The sequence below is a fragment of the Populus alba genome, chromosome 2 (assembly GCF_005239225.2).
Source record: "Populus alba chromosome 2, ASM523922v2, whole genome shotgun sequence".
NCBI lineage: Eukaryota > Viridiplantae > Streptophyta > Magnoliopsida > Malpighiales > Salicaceae > Populus > Populus alba.
This window is the reverse complement of record NC_133285.1, coordinates 17,956,347-17,969,877: the sequence shown is the minus strand read 5'-3', so window position 1 is coordinate 17,969,877 and position 13,531 is coordinate 17,956,347. Positions and strand designations below refer to the sequence as shown.

Below are 13,531 nucleotides of genomic sequence, written 5' to 3'. Positions count from 1 at the left end.
TTGCTTTGTTTTTCCCTTCTTTTTTAAATATAGTATTTTCTTTTCTTTCTTTTTTTTTTAGAATTGACTTTCTTTTTTCTGGGGTTTTTTAGTTAGGTTAGCATCGTATTATTTGATAATTTGAATAAATTTAGATGTGGTTATTTCTATCTTTTATTCATTATTTTTTTTATCAATTTATTTATTGTTGTTATTTTTTTCATATTATTTACTTTAACTACAGACTTGGAACTTGAATTTTTTTTACCTTTTATTTTTTTTACATAAAAAATCATTGTTCCATCCGTGATGAAGTGCCGGCAATATATCTAACATAAAAACTATAATAAATTATCAAATTAATTTAAATTTGTTTATAAATTAAATTGTTACAAACAGCCTTTTAGTAAATTTCAAACTCTAACGAGGCTGAAACTTCCTTTCTTGCTCACTAATAGAAATCTCAAAGCCCATAACCGTTCATGTCACGTCGCGACGGCTACCAGACTAGCGCACGTTGTTCCTCTCCTCCGTTCTCCCCCGCCATCAACTTTCCTTTCCTTCAGTCACAAAAACAAAATCCTCTGATCGTTTCAAGATGGACGCTCTCTTCGACGCAATCAACGTTCGAGACCTTCTCTCAACGAGTGATCTCAGGGACCCAACCGCACCCCTCTCCGCACCCGATCTCCGCCTCCTCATAACCCGCCTCGAATCTCACTCTCTCCAAATCAAATCGAAAGTCAAATCCTACATCCTCGCTCACCACAGCGACTTCTCCTCTCTCTTCTCCCTCTGCAACGACGCCGTTTCTCGAACCGACCAGATTAACCAGTGCTTATTAGATCTTCTAGCTCTGGTTTCCGATTCTCCGATTGATGGCGAGATTAGGGAGATTGTTGAGGAGTTGAGTGGGAAGATGAAGGAGGCGAGGGAAAAGAGGGAAATATTGGAGTTGGTGAGGATAATTGTGGGAATTAGTGAGAGGTTGGGAAGGATAAAAGAGGGAGTGAAGAATGGACGGCTGAGACTTGCGGCTGTTGATATTAGGGATTTGAAGAAGATTTTGAGGATTGGTGATGAGGAGGAGAGAGAGCCTGTTGTGTATGGTTTGTTGAGGAAGGAGTGGCTCGATTGCTTCGAGGAGGTAATGGTTTTCTTTCTTCGATTTATTTATTTTTAAAGATATAGCTAAGCTCTGCTTGGTTGCTGAGAAAAAAAAAGAGGAAAATGACGGAAAGTCTTACTGGATATATAGAAGCGCAGAATTGTTTTCTCAGGAGTTAACAAAAGCTTCATTTGAGTAAGATAGTTCTGTTAGTTTAAGTGAAGTGATGATATTTATTTTCTTAGCGGATTGTGATTGATATATTTGTGATTTTTATTGAGTGTATCATTGTTTTTTAGAGGAATTGGATTTGGGTTTGTAGATTCAAGAGATGCTTGTGAAATTCGTGGAAAATGCAGTGCAGTTCGAGCCAGATTCTAGTATTGTTCGAGTCAAGTATCGGTTGAGTGTTGATGGCATTGCTGGGGTTGTGGATCTCCACAGTGTTTTGGACTCAATGGAAGTGAGTGCACCCATCATCTCTTCATTTTTGTTTGTGTGAATGCAAAAGCAGTTTTCAAACATGATGTGTTTATAATTTAATCACGCCTGAAGTTGAGGTGTTAGTGATAACATCGAAGCATTTCATGAATTCTATGACCCGTTTATTTCAATTTAATGTATGGAAAAATTCTGTTGTCTAAGCCTCTATTGCACTGCCTGTTTGTGAAGCTTGATTGATATTTATTTGTAGTATTTTGGCCTTGGTAAAATATCTCTGTGGCTTTGTGTTGAAGGGGTGCAATTGCTTGCCTTAGTTCTGTAAAAGAAACACTACCTTTTCTTAATGTGCATTAAGAACTATTACTTGCTATAGAAAAACTCAAATTACCTTTCATATTAACATTTATTTGACACTCTTCCTTTCACTGGATTTTTACCAGTAGGAGAAAAAAAACCCAAAGGGAACCCCTAGTTAATCACCCCCGTTTGGGGATGTGCTTTATGTTAATACAAATGGTTCTCTGTGCAATTGGAAGCTTCAATTGTCAAATTCACTTACTTATGATGGATTATTGTAGGTGATTGGTATATTAGACTATGGGTTTGCTAAAGTGGCTGACCAAATGATCAAGCATGTCATCATTCCTGTTGTAAAGAAAGGATCATCCATTTCATCCATGGAAGATCTGAAAGACGTCTCCAAAGAAATGACTGAGGCAATATTGAAAATACTATCAACAAGCAATCCAATGGTACATATGGTTTAATAACACTTTCTAAAATTTTCACTTATATTGCACTGGTTTCTATTACAGTGGGAGGTTCATGGCAATGAATGTTATGCAGATTGCTGAACCCTACCAATAGTGTTTGCTTTATCATTTTGATAGGGCATTGTTTTGAGAATATGTAACTTCATACTTTCCATCCAAAAACAGCATTAACAGTCTTACAGATGGAGTAAATGTGCCTGTCAATAGATCAATCCAATGAGGTCTCTTCCTTATTTGTGTTCTTACTGGAGTGTCCTTATCATTGCTTTGACATTTCCTTTTTCTCCAATATCGAAGGTCGATGTGGATGGTGAGATCATCTATTCAAGGATTATTCAGGTTATAAACTTTGTTTGCAAGTGCATATGTTTTGAGAATCCTTCTTGGATTCGATGCTTTGGAAGGTTGACATGGCCAAGGATATCAGAACTTGTTATTTCTAACTTTCTCTCCAAGGTTTGTTTTTCTGAAATCTTTGTACTTCAGCTACAATGTTTTTTCTGTTCTGTATTTTGTTCACTTTTCCTGATAATTCATTAATGCTGGTATTTATCTTTATTATTTTTCCCATTGAATCTTTTGATAGATGTATTTATATTGATCATACTGTTTCCAAATGTTTGAGTACACATTCATTTATTAATGGACAACATTTGTACTTTAAACAAGTATTTAGAACCTGTCTTATTTTTATTTGTAAATTTTATCCAAGATTATGATGCCTGCTTGTTTAGACTATGAATTGTGTAGTTATTCTCAACCAGTTTCAAATAAACTTGAGTCCCATTCTGGGACTACTTTAACACTAGCTGGACAAACCATTGTACCTATGACCGTAATGAATGTGAGATGGGGGACACTTATAACAATCTTGAATGTACTGACGTATCAAATATTTAAAAAAAAAAAAAAAAAAAACAGACAGACATTGAGTTGTACTAAATTTTGGACATGATGGAGGCGTGTGAATCATTGACTTGGTTATATGAAGTTTGAAATTGGCATATGAATTTAAGTTTTCCATACTGTATTGGTAGTGTGGGTTTTATGGATTTACTGGAGACACCCAAACGCTGAAGTGTATGGATGAGAGACGTGCTTTAAGAAAATCTACCTCATATTTGTGGTAGAGATATGGAATGAGACAGTATAGGGGATTCATCTGGTGCATGTCTCCTTAAAATTGATGTTCGATCATGTCCAAAATGATGCTGCCTTTTGTTTTCTTTATATGCAAAGAGTTCAATAAGAGAGGCTAATGAGCTTGAGTTCTGTGTACTTTGTCTCTTGTAACATGCAGTCGTCCATTGAAAATATGTCTTATAACCCCTATACTTCAAGTATGTCAATACCATTAGTCAGTCACTTCTCATTTAGACCTTGACTTTGGAATATGCTCTAGATTTTTGAAGAAGTCATGGAAAAAATAACAAGTGGGGAAAAATTAAAAACCTAAATAGAGAAGAATGAAACATATAATAAAACCAAGATAAAAAATATGTAAGCTTACAAAGATAACACATTGACCTCAATCTTTTAATTTTTGTAGTATGACTTATCATAATTGGTATATAATTTGTTTCAATTTTTTCTTTTATGAAAAATTCTTTAAGTAAACAGGTCTACATGTTCTAAAAATTAAAATCAGTATCATATATATGATCACTTAATTGACTTGAAATAATATTCAAATTTAAAAGTCTAATGGTAATTGTCAAACAAATGATTATGCATTCGCATACTTCATAATTTTTCTTAACTTACATATTTTTAATGTCAATTCACCTGTTTTTGCAATTTTACATTCCACAATTTCATGAACCCGGTATATTTATTCTATTGATTCATTATCCACTTTTACTTAGAAATATCTACTTAATGTAAATCAAGTATCCCTTAAAAGCTTTTGTTATCAAGTTTTATCCCCAAACAATTGCAAAATCTTTGCTTTAGATTTTACTAATTTGCAATAAAGTATTTCATTCTTTTCAATTTAATTGAAAACAAAAGGTATTTTGAAGGGTGAAGGGCAGGTTTGATTGATTAGTATAACAAAAAATAAAAATAGAGCTGATTTTAAGTATTTTGGTGGTAGAATTTAATTGGTAACATATAATACATTAACTTGGTCCTCGATAGCATCATATCAGATGATCAGTCAGATTGTTTATCAACTGGAAAATATATTTTATCACATCTATTCACGAATCCATAGTGATCCACCAAAGTTCATGGTTGATCGCATCAGTGACATACTGAATGACAATATTTTCTCACAACATATATATTTTATATTTATGCAATTGTCTTTGGTAGAAGCCCATTGATGAAATTGAGTGTGAGTTCTTGTTCCAGGCTGTCCCTGAAGATGCTTCGAAACTTGCTGGCTTTCAGAAGATCATCAAAGACACATATGAGTTTGAAACTGCTTTGAAGGAGATGGCATTTATTTCAGCATCTGATAGCACAGACCAAAAGTTGAGCAACTTTGCTGAAAATGTCGAGCTTCACTTTGCTTCTAGGAAGAAGATCGAAATCTTGGCAAAGGCTAGAAATTTGCTTCTACAGTGTGACTTCACTATTCCTCAAGTGAGCTTCTAAGATTGAAATGCATGTCTCTAGATACTATGATATGTTTTAAACATGAATAATGAATATTTCTGCAGGAATATACAAGAAAAGGTCATCCAATGAAGAATAGTGGGACAGCTGTAAATTATTATGAACATGTTGTTGACTTGCTTTTTCTGTCCGAGAGGTGTTTGGTGTCCAAAGCAGCTACTCAACTGATGGATCTTGTCCATCAGACACTTAAGGTAACTGGTCTAAAGATACAAAAACTTAAACTCATATACACATGATAATTTAGATGTCCTGAGTTCTTTCAAGCATCTGCATGTTTTTCTTGATGGAGTGTTGAAAAGTCTAAGCTGTATGGCTTCTAAATTCACACCTAAAGTGCACTCACTATGCTCATGATTAATAGCCATTTGGTGCAGGACATTTGCTTGTCTTCTCCCAGAGTTGCATTGGAGTTCTATCATGCTGCCAGGGATGCTATACTTCTCTATGAGGCTGTTGTTCCTGTCAAGGTTAGTGCATGGAAGGCAGTCTCTTGACTCAAAGATTTGACTGCAAAACTTATATATATGTAGCTATTTGTGTATAAAAACCACTGCAACTTACATTTGGTAAAAGCATGGGTTAAAACTTTTTAGGGAATTATTTTTTCTATGCTTTCATTATGTGGAGGTTTTTCTTCCTCTTTGATTTAAGGCTAATTATAATCAGCTACTGTCAACAAAGCTGCTTTGATTTTTTAAATAATAATGTCATTTGAGCTTTGTTTTTACACTCCTTGTAATGGCTTTGGTGTGCTCAATTTCCTAAATTTATTGAGAAGCCTATTTTTGGTTTTTCTTTTGAGATGGATTATTCTTGTAGTATGTTTCATTTCTACCAGAGCTTGCTGGTACTTTTTCTTTATTCTGCAATCGTTATGATAGCTAAAAACAAAATATGTGGGTGTTTCATGGCCTGTCCATGTCAGCGATTATGTTAGTAACGTTCAATTTAAACTTATGAAGCTAGAAAGGCAGCTTGATGGAGTCAACCAGGTTGCTGTTCTCATGCACAATGACTGTTTCTATCTATCTCAAGAGATACTTGGACTGGCATTTGAGGTATCGATGTACTATAATTCTGCTAATCTGTTCGTATTAATGCTAGTTTTTCTTTCTTCTTCTCTCTTTCTCATGTGTAATGCTGTAATCTAGAAATTAGGAATCCATAATTCTGCAGCAGTCTGCTTTTCATTTTCTTCTCCTGGACTCTTTATATGCATCCTATTGTTTCAGCAAGGAGATTTATTAATAACGAATTTTGTGTAAACTGATTTTTAAGTGGAATAGAAAATTAACTGTTTGCATATGTTCAAATGATGTTTCAGTATCGGTCAGACTTTCCGATTTCCATCAAGGAACATGCTGTTTTTGTTGATTTGGCTCCTCGATTTCAAGTAATGGCAGAGGAGATACTGCAGAGACAAATTCAGCTCGTTATTTCTAATTTGAAAGAGGTTTAGTGACTGAAATATTACTCTGACAATGCCAGAAGTTTTTTCACCTTGACATTTAGAACTATCTATTCTCTCAACTCATGAAAAATACTGTTTTATTAGGCCATAGATGGTGCTGATGGATTTCAGAACACTCATCAGGCTCAGCAATTTGAATCAGCAAAATTTAGCATAGATCAGGTTCATATATTTTATTACTGCACTTTTTTTCTTTTCTTTTGTTATTGTCTTTCTTGTAACTGTATGATTAGAGCTAAATATTTCATGATCAGGTTGTTTTTATTCTTGAAAAAGTACATATTATCTGGGAGCCACTCTTGCTGCCATCTACTTACAAGAAAAGCTTGTGTATGGTTCTAGAGTCGGTTTTTTCTAGAATCACGAAAGACATACTCCTCCTAGATGATATGGCAGCTGAGGAAACATTACAGGTACGTTCATTTACTATGAATTTTCAATTTGTGTCTACTTATTTGTTTACTAGACATTTAATCTGTTCATATGTTCCCAGCTTCAAAGACTCATCCATTTGATGCTGGAAAGCATATCATCTTTAATGGAATCTCTGAGTACTGTCATTCAAAAGGAGAGGCCTGGAGAGTATCATACAAGTCTCGTAGATGATCTAATACCATCATTACGTAAAATCCGTAAAGTTGCAGGCAAGTTTTCAGTCTGTCAATCAAGTTATCTCTTGAAACTGGTGGATGGCAAATGGCTGTCTTGCAACCAATGTTTGTTCTTATCTGTGGTTTTCTTTGTAATTTTCAGAACTTCTGGACATGCCTTTGAAATCCATTACAACAGCTTGGCAAAGTGGGGAACTCATCAGCATTGGGTTTACGATGCTAGAGGTATATATGCATATCTGAGAAAAAGCAATTACTATTTTTTTGCCTTCTCTTCTCTTGGTATGTCTTTGTGGTTGCGTTAAATAGCTGGGTTGCACATTCAGCAATGACCCTACTTTTTTCATGTTTCCATCTACAAGAGTTGGAATTATTTTTATTAGTCTTGAATTCAATACTTTGTTGTCTCCAATTTGATATGAATTGATTCTATTTAGGCATACATCTCATCTATAGGTTTTGCTGTGATTTGATGGAAAAGGAAGTTAGTTACATTTTAGTTTTACCGGATGCTCTTGCCATGGTGAAATTTTCTTGTAATACCAAAAGTTGTATCTAGTGGCTCCTCCTACTTTCATTAGCGTCACCTGTGTCCCATAGCAGTTTGAGCTTGACTCTACTCTGCTCACTAGCAAGAAGCCAATAAGTCAGATACCTTATCTGTAACCCGCAGCCATCAATCTTGTCCCACTAACTTGCCCAGTGCTAGTGAGGCGAGGGGAATTTATGTCTTTGGTATGGATGTATGGTGAAAGGAGACACATCATTAGCGCCCCCACCCCCCCCCACCCCAAAAAAAAAAAATAATAATAATAATGTTTGTTATCTAAGAACTCAATCATACAACCAGCTAGGAAAAGGTGTTCCACTAGTTGTACTTCCTAACTGTATTTTACTGGTGGTATGTGTTATATGTTCATCAGTGCTTAGAAGTCCTTCACTTTTGCAGGTAAAAGATTTCATCAAAGCAATATTTACAGACTCCCCTCTGCGAAAAGAATGCCTATGGAGGATAGAAAATGTCGGCTTGTAAGCAACTGAGTTAAACTCAATTACCATCTCACTCACTAGTTAAAGAGGGGAAGGGGAGAAAGAAAACGTTTCCAATAGTTACGTTTTTTTGTGGCTGGGCTGTTGGAGTAAATCATGCGAACATTCATTGCTTCCCCAGTCCAATCAAAAGAGGTAGATCTACAGTTTTGTCACAGATTTTGTGAAGTTCAATCAATGGAGGACACGGCAGAATTTAGATTGAAGGTATTTTCTGTAGAAATTAGAATACCTGCCTGTAAATTTACCAATTATTTATCCTAGGAAGATTGAGGGCAAAGTCGGATCATTTTTGTCAAGGAATTTTATAAACCGTGTATCATTTTACAAGTTCTTGACAGCTAGTTGCGGTAGATATTTCAGCAAACTGTGCAAATGCTATAAACTAGTGGCCTTCTAAAGAACGTATTTGGTTAAAAATCAATAGGTGAAATCCTTATATGCAGCTAACTTTTGATGTTTCGAGGATGAGGGATGGTGGTATATGCTTTGTTGTAGCTCAGCGAGTATTTTGGCAGATTCCAGGAAATTTTGGGTGGTGCTCTGCTGTTAGGACTGAAGATGCTAGAGCTAAAGTGGTGTTGGTTTTACTTGGTGTAAAATAATAATTTAGTCCTGTGTTTTTAGCAATATAATAACAATTTAGTTTCTTTGACCTTAAATTATAACTTAATTTACTGTTTATGAATGTTAATTCATAGAAAGCTCAGCTAGCTTTTTTAAAATGAAACTGCCTTCTTTTGATTAATTAACAAAATACGAAATGAGAAATGGATTTTACTGTATCCTTCAATTGAATAATATTTTTATTTGTCTTCATATTTTATTCTTTATTAATGATTTAATTTCTTAATGTTTTTTTATAATTTATTTTATGTGAGGTTATTTCAGTTATATGAAGGTTTTACATAATAACTTGGTTTTAATTAATTAATTAATTTTTTTATTTGATTTTTTTTTAATTTTATCTTTTAATATTGGATTGATTAGTAATTATGTTTTGTGATTTGTTGTGATTTGATTTTAATAAGAATATTCTTATCTCATGATTCTTGTAATGGGTCTGACAAGTTAACTCAAGTTAATTAAAGTTGGTTTTTTGTTTTTTTTTCAATTGATTTTTCAATTTTAATTTTATCTTTTAACATGAGTGCTATTTATTTTGGAGCCTCACATATCACATAAAAAATTAGAAGAAAAAAAAAAATAGAGAAAATATATATATAAAAAAAAAACTGCTAGAAGAAAATAACAAAAATATATTAGTAAGGAGAATATAACAAAATATCTAGTTGAGGAATATTAAATATATATAAGATTAGAAAATTTGACTATATTTTTTATTGATGAAGGCATTATCGGTAAAGAAAAATTTAATTTGAGGAAGAAAATTTAAAATTAGATGTTAAATGACTCAATTGAAATTTTTCAAGGTTTAATTGAATTTATTAAGGGTTTAATTGTATGAAAATTTAATTTTTAAAGTCAATTTAGACTTTAATTAGAAGAAAATAAAGTTTGGGTGTTGAATTGTAATTTTTAAGAGTTAATTTGGTCGGTTTAATTGTATAAATATTGAAGTTTAATGGGCAATTAAATATTTAATTGAAGAAATCCAAAATGTATGACTAAAATGAAAAAGACATGTGATTGTAGGGGCTAAAATGAACTAAATCAAGCGTTAAATTGAAAAAATTGCAAGTTTATTAGTCAATTGAAGGTCGAAAAACACAAATTCAAAACTAAAGGTTAAAATAAAAATAGTGGTTAATTTTGGGGCTGGCAATTGGGTTTGATAGTGGTGAAATTGCATGAAAATAAAAGTTTAGATGCAATTATGGGTATAATTAAAAGCAATTGAAAGAACATGGACTCAATTAAAATTTATCAATCCTAAATTAAAAACTTTGAACGACATGTCATTCAGATTTAATGAAGAGAAGGTGAGACACGTCGTTCAGTTGACTGACCTATGTTTTAAAAATTAAGGAATAAATGTAAAGTTACAGACCTCTAAATTGAGTAAGTTTCGATCAAAATAAAAGATGTTCATCCCCTCTATCAATTTTAGGTGGTCTCGACAATGCAATTACCATTCAAAAATCGATTTGTTTTTTGTGTGTTCACACATAAAGGCTTCTCAATTGGTTCTTATCAAGGGTTTGCAACACTTTTCTCATGATCAAAAGGTTAAAAATGGATTCAAGACTTCCCAAAACCCTAGCAAAACCCTATAAATACCCCCTTCAAAATCTAAACAGAAAGGGAAACAAGAGGAAAAGGAGGGGAAATATTGACAAGGAAACTAAGTGAAGGTTTAGGAGGCTAACACAAAGTTTTCTCAGGTTTCTTAAGTGTGGCAAGTTTATGAGAGACAACTTTTCAAATGAAAGAAAAGAGAGAGTAATTATTCCATGTATGTATACCATCTAATCTAAAAGCAGGCCCTTTGACCTGCTTAAAGTGTTTTTTTATTTGTTTTTGTTTTATATTAATATTTACAAGTATATAATTGAGGTTTGGAATGTTTAACAAATGATATTGCATTCACCTCTTTATTGATGTGATTTTTATTTAATGAAGTTATTTTGAAGGTTTTTTTATATGTTTTTTATACATTAAAGTTGTTGTTTAAATTTGTTTTTAATATAGAATCTTGTTTTTGTTTTTGTTTAACTTAAGTCATATATGTTCAAGCAAGGGTGTTTACCCTGAATTTGTTAGATCTATTCATGCACAAAATGACTTTAAAAAACAAATTTTGAATCCATATTACATGGACATATAGGTTGTTTTAAGTTGATAGTATATATATATTGTACCTCATGCTTGATTTTAATGCTTTGATGTTTTTTTATTGGTTTTTTGTTCAAACATATTTGTGTATGATATTGTAACTTGCTAGGATAAAAAGAGCATGTTTTAAAAGCCAAAAATATCCATTTATGGGTTCGTTAGTGGCTACCTTGGCTAAGAATTGTTTTGGGTTTTTAGGCCATGTTCTTCGTGTTCTTAAAAAGAACATTGTCTTAACCACTAGGTTTGGACCACCTTTGTTCAGTTTCTATGCACATAACCTTTACTTATGCATGATTAACTAATAATCTAGTATTTATTTGTATCAATAACATAATTTTAATGGTTTTTTAGAACCTTTTATGACAATCATAATGTTTAAGAGATAATCAAAGTGAATTGATGCTAGATTATTGATCTTTGCATGATTTTCAACATGTATATGCCTTCGTTTTGACCAAATATGGTCTGTTTTGAGTTCCAGTTGCTAGGTTTGTTTTGGTGTTCTTCATCTTTTTTGGGTGTTTGATCTGTTTTGTTCAAGTTTTTGAGTTTTTGAGTTTGTGTTTTTTGGTGTTTCATCTGTTTTTTTTTTTAGTTTGTTTTCGAGTCAAACCAAGATTTTTAGTTTGGTTTATGGTCGAACCAAAATTTTAGCTCAACCCGGTCATGTCGGGTAGAAAACATTTGGGTCAAAAGGTTTAATACCCTGTTTGGTTTGCCATGATTTTTGCAAAGTTTTTTTTTTTTTGTTTAATGGTGTGTTTGGAAAAAAAAAAAAAAAACCCTTTAAGCCTTTTTTGGTAGTTTTATTTCAAAGAAAAATGGTATTTTTACCAAACAAAACCTAAAAAAATAATTCATTTTCATATGGCTAAAATCCTATATTTATTTAAGCATTTTTTAAAAAAAAATATAATCTAAAATGCTTTGACATGTATTAAAAAAAATATTACATGGATTTTACAACAAGTTTGTAAAATTTCAAAGGATTTTTTGGCCTACATTTTAAAATTACCAAAAAAAATATTTTTTTAATATGTTAAATTTAAACTTATACGTAAGACATATTCTTGATATTAAATAAAAAAGATAGTTTATTTTATTTTTTTATATTAGCATTAGAATGGTCAGATTTTTAACTTGATAAAACAAGGATTTCTTTACTGAGAAATACTTTTTTGAAACCCTAGATAGACCAAGAAAACATAAAATTACATTACTTTACATTAGATAAATAAATAATACAACTTACTTTAGGTAAGACATATTAAACTTCTAATATCTTCTATTTACGCAATCAGACCCCTTACTCAGACTATGAGACTAATTGGGTTTCTAGTGACCAAATTATTAAATAACAACCATCATTCCTTCTCTCTTTTTTCTACTGATAAAGAACAAGAATTCCTTGTCTTTTCCAACCATATTGATTAGTACTTAAAAGTGCATTTTTATCAAGGTTTTATATCATCATTTTGCACTTAAAGTATCAATAACTCCTTAACGAAAACATGTTTTATAATAAAAAGTCTGATACTATAAGATACATTTATTTTATGGTAAATATTTATCTTAAATGCAGGCCTGTCTCATAAATGAAAGGATTGATTGATGAGTTTAAGTATTGAAATTTAAAAGACAAAGAGAGGGTCAAACTTAGAAAAGAGATGCTGGTTCAGTCCAAATTGAAACACTGTTCGGTCACTGGGTCATATTTGGAGCTGTAAATCTTGGATTTAGGTCTTATCTATATAAATGGAAAGCTAAGACATAAGCCTAAAACTTTCATGCGAAGTCCAGGATTTAAAAAGGTCGTTTTCAAGTTTAAATTATAGCAACAATGAAGAAATCTGAATCTGTCCTACAACCCAGACACTCTCAATGTCCAGCTCATATTTTGAGTTCTAAAAGTCCAAATGACCTCAATTTTTTTCTCCCTTCAAAGCTGAGACAATTTCCTAGAACTTTCCTAGTTAAGTCTATTCAAATTCTGACATTATCAATGATGTTTTGTTCAGACAAAAACATAAGGATTGTCACCAAGTCAAGATGTAGCCACCCCCTCAACAATTAATCATCAAATCAATAGTTCTAAATTTTGGCCTATAAAAGGAGGCATTTACCATGCATTTAGGCATTTTGGTTGTTCAAATCAAGATCATGCTCTTTATTTATTTCTTTATATTTTTGTAATGTTTAAGTTTTATTTCAAGTTATATTTTTCCTTAATCTCTTGCTTATGTTTTTCATTTCTTTTACTAATGTTCTTATATTGTTTATTTATGTTTCTCTTCTTCATTATATTTAGCTAAGTTTATTATGTCAAGGTGAAAAGGTTTAACTAATAATGTTAGAATATGTATAATATAAACTCAACATGGATTTCAATGTTTATATCCAAGAAAGTTTGTTATTAACATGTCTTATCTTTTTATCTTATTAATTCTTAATACATTGCTTGTCAAATAGTTAATCTAGATTTGTTTTATATAACACTTGGTACAACAAATACTTGACACTTTCATAGACAACTGTATGGTATAACCTACACCTATGCTATGAAAGGAACTTGATTTGTTGTTAACATAAGTTAGCATCATGAATTCCTGACAATATTTAAAAGTTTGGTGTTACTTAAATAAGATAATTAATATGATCATGTTAAAAATTT

The 13,531-nt window shown here is 32.1% G+C and overlaps 1 protein-coding gene across 1 annotated transcript; it reads left to right on the top strand.

Annotated features, from left to right (window-relative positions):
* The first annotated feature begins 382 nt into the window (after positions 1 to 382).
* On the top strand, positions 383 to 8,723 carry LOC118031951 (centromere/kinetochore protein zw10 homolog). Its single transcript, XM_035036484.2, has 14 exons — positions 383 to 1,126; positions 1,410 to 1,550; positions 2,110 to 2,283; positions 2,602 to 2,760; positions 4,660 to 4,893; positions 4,971 to 5,120; positions 5,304 to 5,396; positions 5,892 to 5,987; positions 6,254 to 6,382; positions 6,485 to 6,562; positions 6,655 to 6,813; positions 6,894 to 7,044; positions 7,154 to 7,236; positions 7,961 to 8,723. Exons 1-14 carry the CDS (start codon positions 578 to 580, stop codon positions 8,042 to 8,044), a joined length of 2,280 nt encoding a protein of 759 aa, XP_034892375.1. The 5' UTR covers positions 383 to 577; the 3' UTR covers positions 8,045 to 8,723.
* Positions 8,724 to 13,531: the final 4,808 nt, after the last annotated feature.